This window comes from Notolepis coatsorum (genome assembly GCF_963971535.1).
Source record: "Notolepis coatsorum genome assembly, chromosome: 17".
Lineage (NCBI taxonomy): Eukaryota > Metazoa > Chordata > Actinopteri > Aulopiformes > Paralepididae > Notolepis > Notolepis coatsorum.
The window spans coordinates 39,956,716-39,983,017 of NC_140181.1; the positions used below are offsets into that span (position 1 = coordinate 39,956,716).

Genomic DNA, 26,302 nt, shown 5'->3' on the forward strand with positions numbered 1-26,302 from the left:
CTCCGACAACCTCACCCAATAGGAATTATGATACACAATGTATCCTGTGTGAAGTGCTGTATATGGCAAAGGTAGATCTACAATACTGTTGTACTCATCCAGTGTTCGTTCCTCCACAGAATTGCACTCAGTTGATCCAAACAATTGAAGACACGGGTACGATCATGAGAGAGATCCGAGATCTGGAAGAGCAGGTATAATATATATATATACGGTATATATATATTTTTTGCATTCAATCTTTTTTATACTTGATAAATACAGTAGTAGAGTAGTTCAACTCATTTACAGTCAAAATTCAAATTCTAAGACATTCAAAATGTCTTAGTGCGTTAATAAATACAGAAACATGAGACAATCGGAACAATTAAGAGCACAGAAAAAACGCCACAAATAAAACTGAGGTAATTTTAAACAATTGCATATTGTGGAGACCTGATTGGTCATCAAGGTTCTAAACTGACCCATAGACACTAGAGTGTCTAGTTGGGTATTCCATGAGGTAGGGCAGAGAAGCCAAAAGCAGATTGAAAGTTCATCACACAAACAGCATTATTATAGTACAAACGTTGTCAACATCTGCAATTAAATATATATACATCATCTGTATATGATATGATATATCGTCTGTCCAACTAATTTTTATTGCAGCAAAATGGGAAGAAAAGATTATTTGGCGTTGCTGTATTGATATAATATCGGCACGCAAAACATTGCGATATATTGCTGTATCGATTTTTTTAAGTTTCTTTTTATTTTATTTTATCCAGGGACAATGCACATCAATCAACACTTTCAGTTTCCACATCAATGTAAATGTACCAGAGTTAGCTAATGAGCTAGTTTTCATCCGTAGTCCCTGCATGTCTTTTGATGCATGAAAAAAAAAGAAACTATTGGCCGGTCTGTAACAGAATTATGACAATACATTTTCTAGAGATTCCCTCTCTTTCAATTAGATAACCAATTGCTTGTTAAGGTCACTTTTTATGTAAATTCGTCTTTTATATTATTTCTATGCTGAATGAGTCATTTCCTGAAAGATGATGAGCACTGCTCCAGCATCACAATAATATTAACAAATAGACTTTGATCTTTAGCACTTAAAGCGGACATGCATTGCTATTCCTTTCACTATTTGGGCAACTTTACACAATTCCTGTGAGTCTATGGAACACATCTGTAAAGTTTTTTTCAAAAAAATTCATTGTTTTCTATTTCTACGTACCGTAATCAATTACTCTAAAGCAGCATTTTTCCACTTCAAGATTTCAAGTTGTTCTGGGGCGGCTAAGTGGCGCAGTGGGCAAGGCGCTCGCCACTAATGCAGGAGATGCTGGGTTCGAGCCCAGCTCTCTGCATTGCTACCAGCTTGGCTGGTCGTTCATACTAACACAATTGGCAGTGTTAGGGGTGGGAAGCTGGTGGGGATCGGACGTTGTGGACAGCGACTCCTACAGGTCGGTTGGTGCGCCTGCGCAGCAGAATCAGGAAGCAACGGGGGCGGCGTGTCCCTCCCACGCAGACCCTCGCCGCTGAGAGATCGCGCTGTGCAGGTGAAAAGATGCGACGGCTGCCTCCTCGTGTACTGGAGGGGACACGTGATGCAAGGCTTCGTCCACATTGCAGCCGGCCTGTGGGAGGCATGGCCTAACAGCGTTCGAGACAGGGGAGGGTAGAATTGGACAATACGAAATTGGGATGGGAGAAAAAAATTGAAAATGGGAGAAAAAGTAGATAAAAAAAAAAAAAGATTTCAAGTTGTTTTTGGGCTGGGCTCCGCCCATAAGCGCTTTGAGTGACAGTCACCCACACAGCGTGATACATGTATACGGGAGAGCGAGAGAGACAACGAGCGAGCGAGAGAGAGAGAGGATACATCAGAGCGCTGTGAGCGGCTCAACTGCGATTGTGTGTAAAATGCAGGTGGAGAGAGAGAGAGGATACATCGCTCCGTGCGTGCGTGTGCGCTGTGAGCGGCTCAACTGCGATTGTGTGTAAAATGCAGGTTGAGAGGGAGAGAGAGAGAGGGAGAGTCGGGGACGGGGAGACCGCTTCCGCATTATTCCCACTGCTCCGTTGTTAAGCGAATTGTTGATTCTCTCTGTCTGCACATGCGCACGTCAACCCGTTTGAGGAAGTAATTCCACTCGCTCTGTTGTTGAGCGAATTGTTGATTGTGGGCGGTGACTACAACCAGTGCCTTATTCACGTCAGCAAAACAGTCAAATCAGAATGGCTTAGTTGAGTGAGGGAGGATCTTGTGAACTCGAGACTAGACTGATGAGCCAAAATGAGAATTAGAGAAACAGACCCCATTGATATAAATCCCCATTGCTAGGAAACAATGCTAAACACTGAAAAAGGCCATTTATAAGACACAGGACCTTTAAGAAGTCCTTTTGCATTATTGCACCAGGACATTCATGTGGGAAGCACACTATAAAAATGTATGAAGTGAAAAGGATGATTTGGTCGTTGTCATGTACAAAGGTCTGATGACCACATAGAATTGAAACTGGAGCAGGCTGCACATGAACAAAAAATAGCCCCTCTCAGTAGATGCTTTTAAAGCACAGTCCCGGGCAGGTAGGAAACAACACAAATGCGCTTTCAAAAGGTAAATGATATTTATTATCTGTGGCAGGAATTCAAACCTCCACATGCAATATGAATATATAAAGAAGGGAAAAAAACAATTAACAAACAGGGAGAAGGGTAAGGGGAGAACAAACAAGTAATATAGGTAAAACACAAGTGTTGGCAAGGGCCAACACAGTTTAAAGTTCCCTTGGGGAAACAGTGGCAAAAATGGCCTAAAAGCCAACAATATGTAAATAGATAGCAATCCCTTAACAGGGAAGAAAATAGGCACAAAGGCCAACTACATATACAAACCCACACAAAGTGGAAACAAAGGGCAGTATAAATATATATGTGAAGATCCACTTAAAAGTGGTAAACAGCACAGAGGCCAACAATATATATAAAGCCACACACAGTGGAAAACAAGGGCAACCTCCAAACGCTCTGGTCACTGGCAACTGACACAGCATGAGGCGCCAGGATGTGTGTGTGCTGTCAGGTATTTGTCCACCCGTCCCTCTCGAGGTGATTGCCATCAGCTGTCATTCATTAGGCAATCAGCACTCTTCAGTGTAGGGACGGGCGGCACCTGACAGAGAAAGAGAAAGGGACAGCATTAGCTATCATGGCACACACACACATCACATACAAAACATAACACATTTACATATACTAACCTGATGTTCAGATGGTGTCAAAAATACAGTAATAATGGTAATGACCAACCCACGTACCCATGTACGTCACAGTCGTGTTACCTGTTGTTGCCATCAATGCCATTCCATGGACACTTTGCATTTGATTAGTGTATACAATTCGAACTAGTCATAGAATTCCTTATGGACAGCTTGACCGCTATCTTTGTATACAGTACAGTTAGGGATTCATGATATATCGCCGACCATAATGGTATCGGCTGATATCGGTCATGTTTAAAATGTTTGTATTTATCTGCATTTGTCCCATGAGCAAAACTGGGCAGGTTGTTTTTTTGGTTTGTTTGGGTATTTGCACATGCACAACAGTACTGCATGAACGGAAATAAAGAAATTATTTTACAGTTTTTTCATGTCACTTTACATCACTTTCAGTATGTAAACATTTTTATTACTGTTGGAACTCTTTTTTTTTTTTTTTTTATACAGCACACATCATTGGTATAGGTAAATATTGGTTATGGGCCATATCACAAAATGTATTGTCATATTGGCCAAGATTTGCATATAGATTAGATTCAAATGTATTATCATTATAAGAGCACAAGTACAGTACAACAAAAATAGTTTGGCATCCAACCAGAGTGCAAATGTAACAGTAAAGTGCAATAATAACATACAATGTACAGGTGTTTAAACTGGGTATAAAATATATAAATTAGTACTACTGTGTGTAGTGCTAATCAGATGTATGTACAGAGTTGTAATATTAATATGTACAGGTATAAAGACAGTATGGTCGTAGTCATACTGGCCAGCAGTGTAACTAGTAAGAGTAGGTAAGGGATATGTATAGACAGGCCCAGACTGGCCATCGGGAGCACCGGGAGTCTTCCCGGTAGCCTGGCCTGTGCAAAAAAGAGAGAAATTATATAATAATTTTATTTATTTTTTGCAGTCAGGCCACATAACTTAGAAGCAGGCCAGGCCAGTGTACAGACAGAGAGTAACGCAGTCTAAACAGTCATACATCTTTTATTCAACTTCAGTCCTGATCATGACCATTTCTATTTTTAGATGTTTTTTTTGTAATGTCAGATAAAAAATTAAATACTCCCACTTTTCTGAAGAGAGTTGTTGTTAAATCTGACATTACAAAAAACGAAAAATCGATCAAAATCAGTGTTGTTGCTAATCATTGACACATGCTAGCCTGTAATAACCCCCCCCCAGAAAAATCTACATTGCATTTGATATACGGTATAGAAAATATTACATTTTGTGGGTTTTTTTGTGATGCCATCACACACACTGGCATTTAAAGGGTTAAAATTAGAAAATGTATTGAATATGTGGTGGTTATGATCAGGGCTGAAGTTGAATAAAAGATTTATGAAAGAAAAAGCATATCATATTTTTAGGGCGTTTTTGAAGAGGACAATTTTGTTCCGTAAGAGTGAGTATTTTTTTCAATTTGACATTACAAAAAACAAAAAATCCATCGAAATCAGTGTTGTTGCTAATCATTGACATTATGCTAGCCTGTAATAACCCATAAACCCCATAAAAATCCACTTTGCATTTGATATATTGAAGATATTTACATTTTTGTGTTTTCTTTCTCTTTTTTTTTTTTTTTACAATAATTTGTGATGCCATCACAAACACTGGCATTTAAATGGTACAATTTAAAAAAAAATCCTGCACCAGAATGCAGGAAATTAAGTCTTTGTAACAAAATAAATTCCTGGTGGGGGACCCCCAGACCAGACCCCCGCTTAAAAAGTGTCCTGACTGGGACTATATTTCCCGGCCTGAATAATTTCCCCAGTCCAGCCCCGTGTATAGATATAGTACGGTATCTATCTACGGATATGTAAAAAAGATTATGCAGGTATGTACAGACAGTTGGATATATATATATATATACGGTAAGAATAAATATACAGCATTATTGTATATGCTATCATACAGAGTTATATCCTTAAATACAAGGCAATACAATGGTTGTAACTAGATTTTTCAATTGTGTAAAAGATTGCTCCATCTCCACAGATTGAGACGGAGAACGGTAATAAGACTGTGGCCAACTTGGAGAAGATTCTGGAGGACTACAAGGCCATTCGACAGGAGAACTCTGCACTTGCTGCCAAAATCCGGGAGGGCTGAAGAGACTTGCCCCTGTCTGCTACCGTCTTACCTGACTGAGGTGCCTGCACGTCAAACCGAGTAATAGCCTTGAGCTGGAGACTACCTGCCGTGTATGGATTCATGAGAGCACACTCCCATCCGCAGACTTAACAACTTCTGTCCACCGCCACCTCCTTCTATTGCCAATTTGGAGAAGTCTTCTGCATATTTGGGAAGTAAGCTAGGCTGATTTTTGTACCACCGAAATTGACTTGAGGTTTTTAATGCACAAACCCATGTCTGATGAGAGACATTTTGTTGATGCATTACAAAGTGACTTGCGCTGGCCATGCTTCACGGGTGTCCTTGCACTGGTTTCATAATGATTCCATACCCAATCAAAAAAAGAACATGGGACAGCAAATTATGCTCTTAGACCTTTTCTATCAAGAGTTTATAGTGGTTCATATTGATTATTTGAAATCCTTCATGTACGTTGAGTCTTGATGATCAAAGTACCTAGGACTTGTGCTTTGTAACACCGCAATCATTCCCAGCAATCTTTGAAACACTAGGCGCACGTCGAGCGTAGTTCGTCATAGTTCTCTCCATTTCATCATGTTCTATGATTGGATAGATTGAGTGAATGACATTTGAATCTAATTGATGTTTTATTCTGCCCAAATCAGCTGAAAGTACAGTATTATTGCTTATTATGGATTGTAGTAACCCACGAGGTACTAGCCAAAATAATTTACAGGGGCCTTAAAGAATTTCCAGATCCTAATTGCTACACTAAGCCTAAAATAATCTCATTATCACAGGTTCTTATGGACGACCCAGGGGATTTCCAAACAATATTTTATACTGTTTACAGTAAGAGGTGTTCTCCATCACCACAGAAGCAATATTCTGGAACTCTGGGGAATGTTGAAAGGAAATTCGATTGTACTTCCTACTGCAGTGGTTCTCAACCTGGCCATCAGGACCCTCAGGGGGGTCGCAAGATGATATTGGGGGTCGCAAATACATTGTCATGTTCATAATCTTTGGTACAGATGCTTTTCTCTTGTGAAAAAAGGAACATTTGAAGTCTAAAGCCCCTCCTCCAAGTGAAATAGCCTGTAAAGGGTAACTAATAATCATTCTTTGGTGTCCAAATTGACCATTATGTCTGCTGATCATGTTGTTGTTTTTAAAAGAAAATTGGAATCCCACATCAAATAAGTTGAAAAGAACTGTCCTGGTGGGCTGAGGTTTTACACTTGCTGAATGGTCTTTGTGTTCAGGGGCTCAGTATGACCATGCACAGGTTCCACTGAGGGCTCTATTTTCCAGAATCTAGGCGCAAGCGCAGGTAAGTTCAGAGTGCTGGCGCACGTGGGTTAGGGCTGAACAATTAATCGATTTTAAATCTAAATCGCGATTTGAAGTGATGCAATTAGCAAATCGCAAAAAAAAAAATATCATTTTTTTTTTACCAGGAAGTCTCATTGAGATACAAGATCTCCTTTGCAAGTTGTTGTTATTGTTGTAGGAACGGTTTTGGAGAGGGAGGTAAGGGGTTTTAGATTGTGTGTTGCGAAGTTTAGACTTCAGAGAGGGAGAGTAAACTACAGAAAAAAGGTACCGTTGGGTACCGGTATCGATTCCCAGGTAAAAAGAAACATTTTCAGGCTCGGTGTCCCGAACAGACCCACCGCGTAGGCCAGATGCAAGCCGCATTTTACAATAAACCTCTGTGGGGCTGCTTAAAAAAATATTATAATCGCAAATTTTATCGCAATCGCAATATCTGTCAGAAAAATCGCAATTAGATTATTTCCCAAAATCGTGCAGCCCTAACGTGGGTGTGGCCAACATTAAATTATTTTTTTTGTAATTTGGTGACTAGAGATGCAAGCCATCCATGGCGCGGCACAGCGCAGGGTTGGAGGAGGAAGATACGTTATTAGCAGGTGGAGTTGGGGCTTCGATGTGGCCAATCAGCTCCCCTCGGTCCCTTTAAGAACAGCATGCACCTGGCTACGTCACTCAGAATAACTTCAATCAAGGCCAAAGACACCCAATGGCAATATGTGCACGTAGATAATTATATATTAGGCTCTACCAGCGCCATCCTATTATAAATGAATGGATACTTTATTTTCAGATCATACACTTGTGGTAACCTATTGAAATTCATAATTTTCATTCATTAATTTATTTATTTATTATATCCACAAGCAAGAAATAATTGTAGATTTTTTTTTATATATATATATATATATATATGAATCTTTTCAGTAGCCTACTGTATTAATAGTCCACATTGCATGTGTTACAGTCCACAATCTTCCTCACAGTCGGCCCCAAGGAAGACTTGGGTGTGTAAACTAATTGTGCTGCTCTGAAATATTTTTGAACATGAGCAATACTGTCTGTATGTGCGCCTCTGTGTTCCGCTGCATATCATAGCTTGAGAAGACAGTGCGACCCCCATAGTGTGTCTGCTACTTTTAATTAGATTACCACAATGCAAGGATTAGCCTACTGTTTACTCTCCTCGATCCTCACGTGTCCTTTTCTCTCGGTGTGTTGAATAACGTCACTGTGTGGTTTTCCATAATGTGGATCGGTGTATTCTATTCACACATGAATTCAATAACCAAGTGAAAAGCTTACATAACTTGTGAGTAACTGATTAGAAAGTTCCTTTCAGCTGATTTACTTAAAAATGGGATGGGAATGCACGTCTAACATCAATAATAACGGCTTGTTGGAATTTGCGCGCCCTCGCCAAGTACTGTCACGAAAATAGCTGAGCTCACCAGCGTCTGCGCTCCGATGTGGTCTTGAGTAGGCGGAGACGCTGGCATGATTTTATGCCAAAACGGATGCCACAGACACACCCCCAGCTACGCCATCCCACCCATCTTGGTGTGGACGGGTTCATGTTAAGCACCTTGTGCCCTGCCTACCATTTACCTACCAAATTGCAAATACCCCTGCGTCAGCGCTTGGACCAGGCTTGCTATGAAAATAGAGCCCTGAGACTTGTGCACTGTATCGTTTTGTAACGGGATCAGTTGGGAGATGACCCTCCCTTGTGTAGTTTATACTCATGTCTTGAAATCAAATGCTGCTCTGTGCTGCTCTGTGTCTTAGGCTCAGTTTAATTTTGTCCTTGGAGCCCTGGTTTGACTTCAGTCGACTGTGGTCTAGAGTAGAACAACAAATTAACAACAATGATCAATGTTACAAGAATGACACTGAACCTGTGGATTAATCTGTTCATCATCAGCTGACCTTTGTAAAAGCACTTCATTAAATGCATAAAGGTTGCAGTTGCAGAAGATGTACACAAACAAAGTGTGTTTTTGTTTTCAGTCATTTAATTTAGGCTTAACTTTTCCAGACTCTGGATCCTTACTGCCATATGACAAAATGGTTGAGGGTTGCCAGTACCTGTATGGTTGACATTATTTTGGCATTTGTTGATGTGTATTTTTCAAAATGACATCCAAGTTTTTTTATGTCCTATAATTTTTAAAGGCACCAAACATGTAAAGAATGCACATTTGAGTCGACACATGTAGGAGTGTATTCAGTAACGTGGTGGACAAAATCCTTGTTTCTGTTATTTAGAAGAAAGGGACCACATTACCAGTAATAGTTTTGTACATAGAATATACTACTAACATAGTAATAGTATGGTCACACTGGGGTCAGAGACTATGCCACTCTATACTGTCGTACCAACATTGAGCTGCAGGTGGTGCAAGTTCTCCACCAGGCTCCAAGTCGTCGTCCACCCCCCACACACAATCAGTACATTGATCTATGGATGAGTCATCAGAGAACTTCTGAAGGTGGCAGGATCCATCCAGAGCTGTAGCTGGTGATGAGGAATGAGCAGAAAGGGAGACAGCAAAGTGCATTGAAGGATTCTACCACTGGCCAGATGCTGGTAGGAGTAGATGTCGCTCTGATTCCAGACTCTTCATATGGTCTGTAAGGGTTTGATTGATTGATTGAAAACTTTATTAACAGATTGCAGAATGGGTACAATACAGTACAGCTCAATACACACAATTCTTAAGGGGATGCAGACCAGAGAAAGACTTTCGTCTTGTTTACATCAGGGTCCCCCATTTTCAATTAATCAGGACATGTATGACATACATGACATACAGATAGACAGTACTGCTACATCTATACATTTATGACATACCAGATTTGCAAATACAGTACTGTTTGTGATACAAAAAGAGTCCAGAAAAGGGAGTACCGGTATATACATTTGACGTAAAAACTGTACATTGGAGGAGGTTGGGTTGGGGGGGGAAACACTGTACAACTGTACAAGCAAAACTGTACATTGGAATATTGACAACCATACTAGGTAATTTACTGTACATTGGAGGGGGTTGGGGGGGGGGGACACTGTACAAACAAGCAAAACTGTACATTGGAATATTGACAACCATACTAGGTAAATTACTGTACATTGGAGTGGGTTAGGACATTTACAGGGGCCAGTTTCGAATTGCAGTCTCCCGTAGGTGTTCTTTGAGAGTGGTTTTGAAAGTGGGTAGTGATTCACATTCCTTTACAGCTTTGGGTAGGGCGTTCCACATTGATGTGGCATAATTGCGAAACGTGTTTAGTCCCTTGTTTGAGCCGAATCTGGGTTTAACATGATTTGTGGAGCTCGCTCTGGTGTTGTGATCGTGGTATTCACTGACCTTTGGGAAGTATTTTGACATGTACATGGGTACCTTGGTCGTGTAGTGTATCTTGTAGACCAGGCCCATTGCAAGTTGCTGTACTCTGTCGTCTACTCTAAGCCATCCTAGGTTGTCAAAGTGGGCAGGGGTGAGGTGGGTTCTAGGAGTAAGGTCAAGCAGTAGTCTGACCAGTTTGTTTTGAGATGTTTGTAATTTTGTTTTTAGCGCCTTTGAGGTGCTTTGGTACCATGAGGTGCAAGCATAGTCGTAGTACCCTTGAATGAGTGCTCCTGCCAGAGTCTTCAGGGTATTCTTGTTTACCAGAGAGGAGATCCGGTACAAGAATCGAGTTCGTTGGTTGACTTTTTTTATTACATTGGATGCCATTTTGTCACAGGAGAGATTAGCCTCTAGGATGGAACCCAGGTAGGTAATTTCATCTTTCCTTGTGACAATATTGTCACCCACTGTAACTGAGAAGCCGTCGGTCTTGCAGAGTTTGTTATTTGAACCGAAGAGAATGGACTCTGTTTTGCCCATGTGTAATGATAGTTTATCAGCGAGCCATATGCAGATTTTGCCTAGTTCCAAGCTGAGGGTTTTTTCAACCTGTAACTTGTTCTTGTCAGAGACCAGCAGGGCTGAGTCGTCCGCAAACAGGAACAAGTTGCAGTCACAAGCTGACGACATGTCATTTGCATAAATTAGGAACAGTAGCGGTCCTAGTATGCTTCCTTGTGGAACACCACAGCTCACTGTGAGGGGGGGGGGGGTAGGGATGATGTTGATTGAGCCTCTATAATAGTAATGCCATATGATTGATTGATTGAAAACTTTATTAACAGATTGCAGAATGGGTACAATACAGTACAGCTCAATACACACTTTTTTTTTTTATCCACTTTTTCTCCCATTTTCTATATTTTCTCCCATCCCAATTTCGTATCCTCCAATTCAACCCTCCCCTGTCACAAACGCTGTTTCTTGCCTCCCACAAGCCGGCTGCAATGTGGACTAAGTCATACATAGCACAAGTCCCCTCTGGTACTTGAGGTAACAGCAGTCGCATCTTTTCACCTGCGCAGTTCGATCTCTCAGTGGCGAGGAGTAACGCGTGGGAGGCTCACGCTGCCCCCGACACTTCCTGATTCTACTGCGCAGGCGCACCAACCGACCTGTAGGAGTCGCTGTCCACAACGCCCGATCCCCACCCATCAGTTTCCCACCCCTTAATACGGCCAATGTGTATTAGTATGAACGACCAGCTAAACTGAACTGGGGGGGGGGGGGACACTGTACAAACAAGCAAAACTGTACATGATGATGATGCTTTTTTATTACAGGGAAATGCGCAGACCCAGATCATTCTCCACATCTCACCACGAAGGCCATAATGCAAGAAAATGTTTGTAAAAAAGAAGAATGTTTGTAATTATAATGGACTTTTCTTGTTTGTCAATGTAAGTAAAAGCATTTCAACTTAAAAAAAATGTGCCTGTATGGAGAATGTCAAAAGATCCAATCTTTGTTGTCCAATAAGAATTACCAACTGGAATTTTCTCTCCAATTGACAATTTCTGGTCAAATGTTACACCACTTTGTACATATCCATAACTGGATATGGCCTTTTCGCATGGCACTCCTAAATACACATACTGTAGCCCCCTGCATACATGCACTTTGTCAGAGAGGTGAGAGTGTGACATCCTCGGGCACGACGCAAAACACAAGTTGATTTCTTGAACTGATTTTAATGAAGAAGCATCCAAAACTTCATCCAAACCGTAAAATCTCTGAGTACAAATGCATACAAAAGATACCATTACTATCAAGTCCATTAACAATGGTTGGAAAGTCACTATACATACACCACAATTGTTATCTCCATCAATCAATACCTTATTGGCTGCGTGCCAGTACATGAGAACATCGATGCTTTACTGTAGTGTGTCTTCTGTCAGTTTCTTGGAAGATTGTCTTGATACGTTGGCTTGATGGCTTGTTCTTTAGTTATTAGAACGGCAGGTAATTTCATTACCACTCAAGTTCATACTTCCAACGTAAGAGAGAAGGCGGAAACACGTCACCGGATACCAGGGGTGTCAACTCTCGTGAGATGTGGTAATTGCACAAATAAAATAGAAAAAACAGTGCGCCACTAATATGTATCTTATATAAAAACAAATAAGAAATACATTGAAAAGCAATTGAGTGTATCATTACTATTATACAAAATAAGAATATAAATTGTAAACATAAATAACTATATTAACCAACTGTTAACCATAGCTGCAGTTACAGAGAGCACTGGGTCACCTGCCATGCACTGTACCTGGAGCAGTTTAAGAAACACAACAACATTATGCGAAATGCATTTACAGTCTTCTCCTGAGTCAGATGCCAGTTTCCTCTCTGTGCGTGCAGTAGAAAGCTATCCGGCTGCAAGCTAGCCTAGCTTAGCACAAATTAATGGAAGTGGATACGGACCACTAGCCTAGCTTAAAACTCTGAGGTGTTTTTGGCCAACAGCTAGGCTAGCTGGTCTGTATCCACTTTCATAAATTTTTGCTAGGATAGCTTGCATCTATATTGCTTTCTACTGAAAAAGGTACGCACATTTCCCATGAATTTGGGAATAATGTTCCTTTAAAGGCTTTCGTCATTTCCATAGCCAGCTGTACAAATATATTTGCGTGTTTCATCTGAAGGGTTAGAGACGAAATGTTGCTTAATGAATGTGCTCATCAGAAGGATAATAAGCCTATTTATCAGGAATTTCCGTTTAACAATTTTCTTATGAAGACACCTATAAACATCTGATTGCTTGAATTTCATGGTTGTATTATTCATGTTGCAGGCAATTAAAAATAATTAGTTATTGAAACCAGTTCTAAAGTACAACTTCACTAACACCTTGACGGAAGCCATTATATACTGTTATGCAACACTGCTGACTAATTGTTAGGCTTCTCTATTGCTTCAAACATTCAACTTTAATATAATGTAAACATTCCACTTTATTCTCACAATGACATTTAACTTAACTCTCAAAACGTTGACATTATTCTCAAACATTTTTATTTCTTGAACTTTTACCAGATAATGTAAAACAAATTCTTATCATGGCCCTATTATTATTCCCTATTATGGACACATTGTAAGACAGTGGTGTGGGGGGGGGACTATTATGAAGAAGTGCATTTTGAGGGATTTCTTTATGAGTAAAAAATATTACAGACTAAAGTTGAATAGTTGCGTTATGTTTTGCATTTTATTGGACAAATACCTATTTGTCTACTGTGAGAACGGGAGCACGAGGACACCGTCTCCTCAGCGCTACACTCCACCCTCTCCCACCTGGATGACAACAACACCCATGTGAGAAGGCTGGTCAACGACTTCAGCTCAACATTCAACACCATCATCCCCTCCAAACTAATTCCCCAAGTCTGACTTTGTGAATACCAAGGACCCCTACATCTGGCAGTGGTGGAAAGTAGCCATGTGTTTTACTCAAGTATAATTTTGAGGTACTTTAATTTTAGGGAACTTTGTACTTTTACTTGTTCTCTACAAATATTGTACTTTTTTTTACTCCACTACATTTATCTGAACCCATCAGTTACTTGTTACTTTGAAGAAAATGTGGCAGAAGACTCTAGCTGACTCTGGACTTCTCACCATCCTCATCCTCCTTGATCTCAGTGTGGCATTTGACACCATCTCCCATCCACTACTCCTGGACCGCCTGGCTGGCATTGGGATCACTGGTGTTGCACTCTCCTGGTTCACATCACATCTTACCTCACTGACAGACCTAACAGTTTGTACAACTCGGGACTCACAAGTCAGGGTGTTCAGCTGTTTCACTGGATGCCCCCCAGGGGTCAGTATTGGGTCCTGTCCTATTCATCTATCTCCTTCCCCTAGGCACAATCCTCCGTCACCATGGGGTCCACTTCCACTGCTATGCAGACGACACACAGGTCTACATCTCCTCCAAACCCACCACTGCCCTTCCCCCCCCACCTCCCTCACCACCTGCCTTGAGGACATCAGGAGCTGGATGAGCAGACACTTCCTGAAGTTAAATGGCAGCAAAACTGAGGCCCTGCTCATCGGCTCAAACACCCCAGTTCCAAACATCACCATCGACTGCTTCCCTGTACCCTTCTCCCCCCAAGTTAAAAGCCTCTGTGTCTGACGGCTCCCTCCCCTTTGCACCACACATCAAAAACATCACACGGTCTGCCTTCTTTCACCACTGTAACATCTCCAGACTCCGCCCATCCCTGTCCCAATCAAACACTGAAACCCTGGTCCACTCATTCGTCACATCCCGGATCGACTATTGCAACGCTCTCCTCACTGGCCTTCCCACCAAACTCCTCAACAGACTACAAATCATCCAAAACTCTGCTGCCAGGATCATCACCCGCAGAAACTCATCTGACCACATCACCCCCGTACTCATTCAACTACTCTGGCTCCCTGTGCACTACCGGATCGATTTCAAAAACCTCCTACTCACCTTCAAAGCCCTCCACAATCTAGCCCCCATCTACATCACTGACCTCCTCCAGGAATACACCCCCTCCCGCACCCTCCGCTCATCATCTACTGGACTCCTCTCCATCCCCATCTCACGCCTCAGCACCATGGGTGCCCGAGTTTTCAGCTGCTCGGCTCCCAGACTCTTGAACTCCCTGCCCCCACATATCCGACAGTCTGACTCACTATCATCATTCAAATCACAAGTGAAAACCCATCTGTTCAAACTCTCATATTCACTATAACCTTTGTCACTGTCCTATACTATACCCCCTGCTGTTTGTTTGTTATTTTAACTTCACTGCTTTTATACTTCCTGTTGTTTGTTTTATTTTTAACCTTGACTTTTAACTGCCTTGCTGTGTTTTTTTCTATGATCTGTAAGGTGACCTTGGGTGTTGTGAAAGGCGCCACCAAATAAAATGTATTATTATTATTATCAAGATGGTGTACTTTCAAATTTGAAGCATGCCAACTTCAAGGGGAGGTCATCAGAGCAGAAATAACAAGACCATTATACCACTTTAACACCTCCACTCGGCACCCTGGTGACAGACCCCCCCCCCCCCCCCCCCCCAGATATACCCCTGCTGCACCAACTCCAGATACTGAACTCTGGTGTCTATACTCGTCCATATTTATCTACTGCCTATATCCGTCATATACTATATTCATATCGACTTTCATTATATTACTTATAACCACTATAGTTAATTAATAGTTTTATCCACTGACTCATCCTCTCTGTATACCACTATATCTTCTGTAATGTTTCTATAATGTCTAATATGCTTTTTCATATATAATTCATATAGGATACACATGTTAGGTACATTACTGCACTTAACTGCTCCTTTGCACTCTGGTTAGATCGACGCTATACATTTCGTGTAGGTCTGTTTTCTACAGTCGGACAACCTATCGCAACTGCACTGTTTGGCCGTTCCGCTTTCCGTAGAAATGTATGTGACTTGCGGATCCAAGATGTTCATAGAGCTGCATCATGTAGTGTCATCATCAGAGAGACACTTACTGTCAGGTCTGCATGACACTCATTATTTACTATGGTGGCAAATGCTGTAAGAAAATCGCTGTGACCAAAGGATGGACAGGCCTGGTAAGTCTACTTGGAGTCATTGCGAACTGTAAACACTCTCTCGGGTCTCTCCTGAAGAGACATGTGAAGTAACGCTGGTTAACGTTAGCTAACGCCAGGCACAACTGGTAATATCCGTGGACCGTGGGTAACGTGGGGTCTTTCTTGAACCTGACACGGGAGTGGAGACTCACTCCCGGTCGCGTCTCCCGTCCGATCCCGCTCCCACAATATCACGGTCCCGTTATCCACGTCCAGTTTTTTTAAAAAGGTGGTAGGCTGAATGAATGAAAACTTTATTTAACAGATTGCAGAATGGGTACAATACAGTACGGCTCAATACATACAATTGTTAAGGGGATGCAGACCTGAGAAAGACGTTTGTCTTGTTTCCATCAGGGTCCCCCTTTTTCTATTATTGCTATTACGCAATACAACAATTTTGATTTGGAAACAACAGGATGGACAGAATTTACTTCAGAATCAAGAAAATATTGCATAATATGATATTCATAGAAATATGGAGAAATCTTTTTTAAGCCAGGTCGTTGTAAAAATAAATAATCCATACAACAAATAGTGGTGATGACACAAATAGAATGACAGGCTGTTGACACAATGACACTGCTAGTACAGACCCAAGAGTCGTTTTCTTTGCACTCTGAATCAAAGACAAATTGAGCAATTGAGTTGACCTTTTGCAAATCTGGTATGTCATAAATGTATAGATGTAGCAGTACTGTCTATCTGTATGTCGTGTGTGTCATATGTTATGATGAATTGAAAATGGGGGACCCTGATGTAAACAAGACGAAAGTCTTTCTCTGGTCTCCATCCCCTTAACAATTGTATGTATTGAGCTGTACTGTACCCATTCTGCAATCTGTTAATAAACTTTTCAATCAATCAATCAATTACCTTATTTGTCCATTCAAATAGTGGTGTCCTGACCATAGATATATATCTATGGTCATGGTCCTGACAGCCTGAATGCCTTCTACAACAGAACTTTGTTTCCGCGTCTCTGATTGGCCAGGTCATTTCTGGTCATGTGACATGTACGCCCAATCGTGGGACAGCAAGTTTCTACACTGGTGGTTGAGCTTAGGCGCTCTTTCGAAGTTGGTTAAGGTTAGAGTTTGTCTTAGAGCATGGTGATAGAACGCCAGGTAGTTTGCAGGCTGTTAGACCCGGAAATAGGGGCAGAACTTGCTGTCCCACGATTGACGCACATGTCACATGACCTGGCCAATCGGAGCACAAAACTCGAACGCGGAAACGAAGTTCTGTTGTAGAAGGCATACACGCGTCCTGACAGCGTCTATGCCTTCTACAACGCTGTTCGGTTTCCGGGTTCCTCTGATTGACCACTAAGCCCACATGACCCTACGCTAGCATGCCCCCCTTATCGCCGCCAGTTCGCGCGACAAGCCCCTTCAATGACAGAGCTCTCATATTTGCGAATGCATAAACTATATCTAATATGGCCGTCGCTTATCAATGACTTGTTTTGTCTACATCAGGGTGAACGCTGTTGCATTCGCAAATATGAGAGCCAGCAATACGCAGCTCCAGTTAACCTAATTTATACCTTAATGAATCATTAAAAAAATATACCGTTAACTGGAATATGTTGTTTCTTTACACATGTTGGATTATGTAATTGGTTTGTCATGACAAACCAATAAAAAATTGCTACTTTACATCAGGGTGAACGCTGTTACGCTGCCACCACCCACTTCAATGACAGAGCTCTCATATTTGCGAATGCATAAACTATATCTTAAATTATGGTTGTGTGTCTAATATGGCCGTCGCTTATCAATGACTTGTTTTGTTTACATCAGGGTGAACGCTGTTGCATTCGCAAATATGAGAGCTCTGTCAATTGATAAGCGACGGCCATATTAGACACATAGCCATAATTTAAGATATAGTTTATGCATTCGCAAATATGAGAGCTCTGTCATTGAAGGGGCTTGTCGCGCGAACTGGTGGCGATAAGGGGGGCGTGCTAGCGTAGGGTCACGTGGGCTTAGTGGCCAATCAGAGGAACCCGGAAACCGAACAGCGTTGTAGAAGGCATAGACGCGTCCTGACACCATGACTATTGGCTAGGCTAGGACAACAGTGCCAAGGCTGAAGCACCTACAACAGTTTTAGGAAATACAGGGACTACTCTCACATGCATCGGCAGGGACAGGTGAAAAGAATGTCCCCAAAGCCCAAAAGCTTCCACTATAATTACACCAGTCTGATATTCAGCCGTGTCTTATAAGCCATACAACAAGAACATTAGGTTGTAACATACACCTTACAGGTGCCGCACTGAACTTCAAACATGCCATGAAGGCATTTAGGCTATTCGAATTTGAAGCATATAGAAAGGCATTATTTTATGAGTATGCAAATTGCCCCAGGTTTTCAATTAGGGATGCACCGATCCAACTTTTTCACTCCCGATACCTGGGCTTTGGGTATTGGTCGATACCCATTGTTCAATTAATAAACTGTATGCCTCACTGTGTGGAAGAGACTGGGATCATTATTTTGTGCAAGGCAACATCAGGCTTGACTTAAAACATTACTTTCCTAACTTAGTGAAACAAAATGTAACAGATTAACACATGGATATAAATGTACTCAATTGTTATTTATTATTTTATTTATTATTATATTATATTATAAAAAAAATATATATATATCATCAATATCGGATCGGTGCATCCCTATTTTCAATAAATGCCCCTGAAATGAGGTCACCAAGGGCAATTTGCCTCCAACAAGAGTTCCATTAAAATTGAATGCTGTTTGCCTTTTTCACTTGAGCCTTTCATCAAGGTCAAGCAGGGGTGACCTTTTGTCCCACAAACACAGCAAATTATGGGTTTGTTTCATGGCTCCATCTTGAATGTTACAAAGTCTCTTAGATGCACATTTAGACACACACACAATGAACACTAAGTCATTCAAGTCATGGAGCATATGATACCCATTACTTTCAATGAACAAGGCTAACATGCTGTTGACAAGTCTATAACTGCCTCATTGTATGTCTGGCTTTATTTGAAAAACACCTGCTTCCATTGAGGAAGAGAAATAAAGAGACTACATTTAGCATCTTCCTGTTTTTGTTTGTGGCAAACCATCGGCAAGTTAGCATGGATTTAACAAACCATCAAGTTAGTATGGGTTTAACAAACCATCAGCAAGTTAGTATGGGTGTAACAAGCTATCAGCAATTTAGTATGGGTGTAACAAACCATCAACAAGTTAGTATGGGTTTAACAAACCATCAACAAGTTAGTATGGGTTTTTACAGTAAACCATCAGCAAGTTAGCATGGGTTTTACAGCATCGAAAGCATTTTTTTAAATTTCAAAGCAATAAGAAAATATTACAGCCATTTTATTTTTATTTCTATTTTTTCAAAGGAGCTCATTGAATATAAGTGTAATACCTTTCCTAAAACGTAAACTACATTCAAAACCCTAGGTTGCCACTTGCCAGAAACGGAGTCAGGTGTCAACCCACCATTTCCCTTGAGAATTACCAGCCCTAGACCCAGCCTTTAGAAGAAGCTGGTATGAGATATTTATCTGGAGGCTAACTTCATTCTGCAGGGAACTGGTTTCTGCTACTTCAGCTCAGATGACTTGGGTCTCGTGTCTTTTTGCTTCACTGTCATTTCCTCTAACCAAGTGTGTGAAATGCTGGAAAGTTGCCCTGATGGTAAGATTAAGTTCTAAAGGGGAAACTGAACATTACAGACCTGAAGTGTTGGTCTGTAACTCCTAGTTTTGTTGAAGGGGAACTTTACCCCCAAGAAACAATGCTGATTTACCTCTCATAATCTCACACACTTCCAAAAACCCTGAACTGTTTTGCACACATTCATTTAGTTTTTGCGAGTAAATGCGTTTCAATATGGCTACCAGTGATGTCATCGGAGACATTGAATCCTTGTGTTGTGTTAATTACAGCTGTGTAGTGTGAAATTATAGCAGTTCCTATAAGACAAGGTGTTGTGTTAATTACAGCTCAGTGAAATGATAATAGCAGTCCCTATAAGATAAGGTATTGCTATCATTGCAATTTCATGTGCGATATTGGTATCAGGAATTGTTTTATATTTGACATAACATAGGGAGGTTTGGCGTGTGGATATCATGTAAAAGAGGGAGCCCCCCCCCCCCACACACATATACTGTACACCTTTTCACTTGAACAAGGATGAATGAATGAATGAAATTTGTATTAACAGATTGCAGAATGGGTACAATACAGTACGTCTCAATACACACAATTGTTAAGGGGATGCAGACCAGAGATAGACTTTAGTCTTGTTTACATCAGGGTCCCCCATTTTTTTTCAATTCATCATAACATTTATGACGTACAAATATACAGTACTGTATTTACAGACAGAGTTTCTAAAAGATAATATATACATTTGAGGGGGAGGAAGAAACTGTACATTGGAGGGGCCAGTTTCTAATTGCAGCCTCCCGTAGGTGCTCTTTGAGAGCGGTTTTGAAGGTGGGTAGGGATTCACATTATTTTACGGCTGGTAAGGCGTTCCACATTGTTGCTAAACGTGTTTAGTCCCTTGGATGGCATAATACTAGCATGGTGATGACTCAGAAACAGCTCTATTTCCTGTTGTTGCTTGGTGTGAATTAGCTCATTGAAACCAGCTGGAACCCTAGGCTAGTTTATTGTGACTAACAAGGATATTCTGGCTTGTTGACAGTTCAGTTCAAGATATGCCCAAGATCAATGCTGGACTATGTGTGCTGACGTGTAAAACCATGTCCAAAATGTACTTTTTCCTGTCCAGTTTCTCCATTAACTTCCCAACGTCCACCTTTACTGCCATCTGTATTAGGGCTGGATGATTAATCGAGTTTCAATTTCAATTACGATATTGGAATGGCTTCCCACGATCATGAAAACTAAGATAATTGAGATTAAATGATTTTGATATTGTGCCGCATGCCATGTTGCTCTTATTTTGTCTTGTGTTGTAAATTCAACGCACCCTTTCTTCACAGCGGTGTGCTCTGCCCCTCCCTCCCCCCTCCAAACCTAATGGTAGTTTCAGCTTGTGTTGAGAGGGAGGAGGGAGCCACGGAGCGTTTCTCCAGTTATTTTTAAACATCTTTGGTAACTTGTAGAAGATGACAGAAAGGTCAAAAAACAAGGTCGTCATCATATGATGATCTCAAATCAATGAGTAATCATGTTTAATAATTGTGATTTCAATATCAATCAAAATAATCGTGATTATGATTTTTGCCATAATCGAGCAGCCCTAATCTGTATTTATAGACACTGACAGAAGGGTGATTAGTTATATAAAACTAACAGTCAGAAGTCAGCACTCATGGAGAGTCCACTGTACACCTAAAGTCCTATTAAGTCTTGTTCTAATGTATTGAAGGACATACTGGTCTCTATAATGTATTGAAGGACATACTGGTCTCTATAATGTATTGAAGGACATACTGGTCTCTGTTCTAATGTATTGAGGGACGTACTGGTCTCTATAATGTATTGAAGGACATACTGGTCTCTATAATGTATTGAAGGACATACTGGTCTCTATAATGTATTGAAGGACATACTGGTCTCTGTTCTAATGTATTGAGGGACGTACTGGTCTCTATAATGTATTGAAGGACGTACTGGTCTCTGTTCTAATGTATTGAGGGACGTACTGGTCTCTATAATGTATTGAAGGACGTACTGGTCTCTGTTCTAATGTATTGAGGGACGTACTGGTCTCTATAATGTATTGAAGGACGTACTGGTCTCTGTTCTAAATTGTATTGAGGGACATACTGGTCTGAGGTCTCTGTTCTAATGTATTGAGGGACGTACTGGTCTCTGTTCTAATGTAGTGAGGGACATACTGGTCTGAGGTCTCTGTTCTAATGTATTGAGGGACGTACTGGTCTCTATAATGTATTGAATGACATACTGGTCTCTAATGTAATGTATTGAGGGACATACTGGTCTCTATAATGTATTGAAGGATGTACTGGTCTCTGTTCTAATGTATTGAGGGACATACTGGTCTGAGGTCTCTGTTCTAATGTATTGAGGGATGTACTGGTCTCTATAATGTATTGAATGGCATACTGGTCTCTAATGTAATGTATTGAGGGACATACTCAGACACTGCACACATAGGGCCAAAATGGTGCTTGAGCACCTGCCCTTTTTTGGCTGGTGTTAATTGTAATTTATTTTTAGTTTATTTTCTATTTAAATTCTATCAAATCAGACCTAACTATAGACTCAAAACAACACATTTTTTTTTTTTTTTTTATTATCTTTCTTCCCCTCCTTTTTCCCGATTTTTCTCCCATCCCACCCTTCCTGGTTGTTGCGTACTTTCCCCTACTGTTGGTCCGGGAGACCGGAGACTGTCACATGCTTTCCTCCGACGCATGTGCAGCCTGGGGCAGGCCAACCTGGCCGCGCAGGTTCTCACCGGGGAGAGTGTAGCGTGTGGGAGGCCACACTATCTCTCCTCAGATCCAACCCTTGCTGAGCAGGCGCCCCGACCGAACTGTAGGGGTCGCTGTCCACAACGCCCAGGACCCACCCTTCAGCTTCCCACCCCCTGATACAGCCAATTGTATCAGCGTGAGAGGACAGCCAAGCTGATAGCAACGCCGGGAGCTGGATTCGAACAGGCGAATCCTAGTGTCTCCCGGTGTTGGTGACGAACGTAATCTCCGTGCGCCACCTGCCCCCCAACAACACATTTCTTAAGGTTAAGATTGCAGAAAGGGAAAGTTCCTCCTTCACTTGTGTAGAAGATCATCATTTTAAATATTTATTTAACTGGCATACTAGATATCCGTTAAAACCATTGTTGCAAATGAGGGCAACCTTAACTTTTTCTGGTTAAAATAAAGGTTTGAAATTAAATGAATTAGGGTCAATGGTATTCCATACAGAGTGAAACAGTATATCAAATATCAATTGTTTACAATCAATCCAAAACATTTGTAACTGTTGGATGATGCGCAAACAGCATTCCACATCTCTCATCCTGTCAGACAGCATTCCACATCTCTCATCGTGTCAGACAGCATTCCACATCTCTCATCCTGTCAGACAGCATTCCACATCTCTCATCGTGTCAGACAGCATTCCACATTTCTCATCCTGTCAGACAGCGTTCCTCATCTCTCATCCTGTCAGACAGCGTTCCACATCTCTCGTCCTGTCAGACAGCGTTCCACATCTCTCATCCTGTCAGACAGCGTTTGCAACATATTGGGCACATCATGCAATCAGGGCTCGAGACTAACGATGTCCCGTCGTCCCGGGGACGATCAAATATTGATTTGGGACGAACAGAAATCTTTTTTGGGACGCAACCGGGACGGGGAGGATTTTTTCTTTTTTTTCACAGGAAATGTAAATTAGCCGACTGTCAGTGCGCGCATATATTGCTGTCAAATGATGAATCTAAACGTTGCATGATTAGCCGAATCCAATGTCTATCGCCGTCTCCCAAGGCAGCGATACGCTAATCCAACATCAAGCTCCTACCCACCACTCCTCAGCCAGTCGCGCTGCAACACCAAGGTTAGGGCTGGGCGATATGACTATTATATAAATATCGGGTACAGTTCATTAACAATACACTTTTTCAAAGTATCGTGGATATCGTGATGTTTTGCCCAATAGGATTGTGTCGCGTCAATCTGGTCCACACGTTACTCGTTCATATCTCAGCCTGTGTTGAGATATGCCCATTCCGCGGTCTGTTAATAAAGTTTTCAATCAGACAGATGTATGGAAAGGCTTTTATTATAACATTCGTTGAGGTAAAATCATTATGGCTCATTTAGTCATCCTGTGGTGCACTAGTCTCCTACTAGTCGGTTGCGGGGAGCTAATGTAAGTAGCTTTGTTGATGTCAGCACACCGGACATTCAGGAAGTCAAAAACTAATGGCGCTTGCCGATTGGTGCTAAGAACAGCAGGGCGGGTGCAAGCGGTGTGACGTAATTGGCAGACTCGACTGTCAATCAAAATTATTCTGTTGTCCGTCAGAATGAATGAACACTTTATTAACATATTGCAGAATGGGTACAATACAGTACAGGAGGATGAAGACCAGAAAAAGACTTTCGGCTTTTTTACATAAGGGTCCTCCATTTTCAATTCATCAAAACATTTAGAGACATACAAATATACAGTAGTTTCATAAAAATGCTAAAATGCTATTGATTGATTGATTGATTGATTGATTGATTGATTGATTTAAAACTTTATTAACATATTGCAGAATGGGTACAGTACAGCTCAATACATACAATTGTTAAGGGGATGCAGACCAGAGAAAGACTTTTGTCTTGTTTACATCAGGGTCCCCCATTTTCAATTCATCATATTTCATATCTAAATCATATAATATCTCATTGCTAAATATATGCAATATATTATAATCTAATAATCCAATAATCTAAATCTAATATATAATATAAAAATGCTAAATGCATGGGTATTTTATTTTGTCTTTAATGTTAGCTTGCAAACTCAAATACTGTCTTGGTAAGCCTCATAATGAATCGTTTGGGGTAAAAAATAAAAACATTGTGATGTGTATCGCCGAAAGGTCAGAAAATATCGTGAGGGAGCGACAGTGGCTCAGGAGGTAGAGCAGTCGTCTGGTAATCCGAAGGTTCCTGGTTCGATTCCCGCTCCTCCCGGGCAGCGTGTCGAAGTGTCCTTGAGCAAGACAGTTAACCCCTAATTGCTCACGATGTGCAGGTTGGCACCTTGCATGGTTGCCTCTGCCATCGGTGTGTGAATGTGTGAGTAACAAATTGTAAAGCGCTTTGGATAAAAGCGCTATATAAATGCAGCCATTTTACCATTTATATCATATTTAGGCCATATCGCCCAGCCCTAACCAAGGTCCTACCCACCTCTCCGCAGCCAGTCGCGCTGCAGCAGCAGCAGCAGCATCACACCCCAAATGAATCTCGCTCCAAAAAATAAAAACGTGTTATCAGGTGAGGGAAATCTCTCTTACCTAGGCTTTCTCCACTGTACTCCACTTAGTTATCAAAGGTGGAATCTCTGGACGCAATGACATTATGTAGTTTAAAGCTAAACTACGTTTTTCTTTCTTGTTAGAAGAGGGATAACTTATTCAGTTAGATTTGATTTGATCTTTATTTATCTCTAACATTTTCAACCATAAACATAATAACAAAAAAAACTAAAACGAAATACAATACATTTAAATATATTTTCCTATGGAAAGAATAATCAACATGGCTCCAATTGGTTGACTATAACAGCACCGTGACCAAATATCCCTATACTAGCACCTTGTTAAACACTTTTTTTTTATATTTATTTTTAATCATAATTATTCTTGTGAAATCTTTCCACCATGGGAGCCTTTTGACTAAATCAATTTATTCTCCCCTTCTCTGAATGGTGTTTCTTATGGCAATAACAACTATAGACGACAAAACCAAAGTAAAGAAACTACATTTGATTTTTGGGACGGTTACATTCACTTTGGGACGGTTAAAATTGTATTTCGGGACGGTTCTGGGACGGTGGTGAAAAAAGTTAGTCTGGAGCCATGCAATACTTGCTCAAATCTTGATGAGACTAAAGTCATACTCAACTAGTCAAGTCAATGAGTCAACAAGTCAAATACAATGAGTCACATTGTAGGCTTGGCTATTTTTTTCGCCTGCCATGATGATGTTGGTATTGCATACTGCAGTGGTTCTCAACCTGTGGTACGCGTACCACTAGTGGTACTTGGTGGTACTGCTGGTGGTACTTGAAAAGATTTATAAGGGGAGCTCCAGTAGCTCACCGCGTATCTCGGCGCTATTTCGGCGTCGGGGACAACCGTGCGTGTCACGGATCTGGGGTACACGAGTTCGACTCCCGGACTCGCCATATTTTCTCAGAGTGTCTTCCCCTGATCTATATCCCATTCAACCTGTTTCTGTCGGTCATGCTTGACCAGAAAAAGCGATAAACGCTAAAATATGAAGTTAAAAAAAAATATAAAAAAAAAGATTTTTTTTGTGCAGTCAGGCCACTGAACTTAGAAGCAGGCCAGGCCAGTGTTTCTAGTTGCGGCGGCGCGATAGTTAGATAACCTACGTAGGTGGGGAACAACCAGGAGATCACTGTGACAGAGAGTAAATAGTCTAAACAGTCATAAATCTTTTATTCAACTTCAGCCCTGATCATAACCATTTTTATTTTTAGATTTTTTGTAATGTCAGATAAAAAATGAAATACTCTGAAAAGAGTTGTTGTTAAATCTGACATTACAAAAAACAAAAAATCCATCAAAATCTGTGTTGTTGCTAATCATTGACACATGCCTAGCCTGTAATAATCCCCCCAGACAAATGTACTTTGCATTTGATATATTGAAAATATTTTACTTTTTGTGTGTTTTTTTAACAATAATTTGTGATGCCATCACACAAACTGGCATTTAAAGGATAACTCCACTTTTTTTTTTAAATTAGCTTATTTAACATCTTCCCTGGAGTTAGACA

General features: G+C 41.0%; 2 protein-coding genes across 3 annotated transcripts in view; both read left to right on the plus strand.

Moving 5' to 3' along the window:
- Window positions 1-11,457, plus strand: part of ccdc22 (CCC complex scaffolding subunit CCDC22) — a 71,400-nt gene extending 59,943 nt beyond the window's left edge. Inside the window, exons 15-17 of one of the 2 annotated variants that reach the window (XM_084332865.1) lie at window positions 120-194; window positions 5,298-5,451; window positions 11,425-11,457. In XM_084332865.1, coding sequence (XP_084188991.1) covers window positions 120-194; window positions 5,298-5,411 — 189 coding nt within the window. In that variant the 3' untranslated portion in view covers window positions 5,412-5,451; window positions 11,425-11,457. Of the gene's footprint in view, window positions 1-119; window positions 195-5,297; window positions 8,700-11,424 lie in introns of those variants that run through there. The other variant, XM_084332864.1, reaches the window with a different exon arrangement.
- A 4,154-nt stretch (window positions 11,458-15,611) lies between these two features.
- Window positions 15,612-26,302, plus strand: part of atp13a2 (ATPase cation transporting 13A2) — a 66,596-nt gene continuing 55,905 nt past the window's right edge. The window contains exon 1 of the mRNA XM_084333677.1: window positions 15,612-15,749. Coding sequence (XP_084189803.1) covers window positions 15,737-15,749 — 13 coding nt within the window. The 5' untranslated portion in view covers window positions 15,612-15,736. The remainder of the gene's footprint in view (window positions 15,750-26,302) is intronic.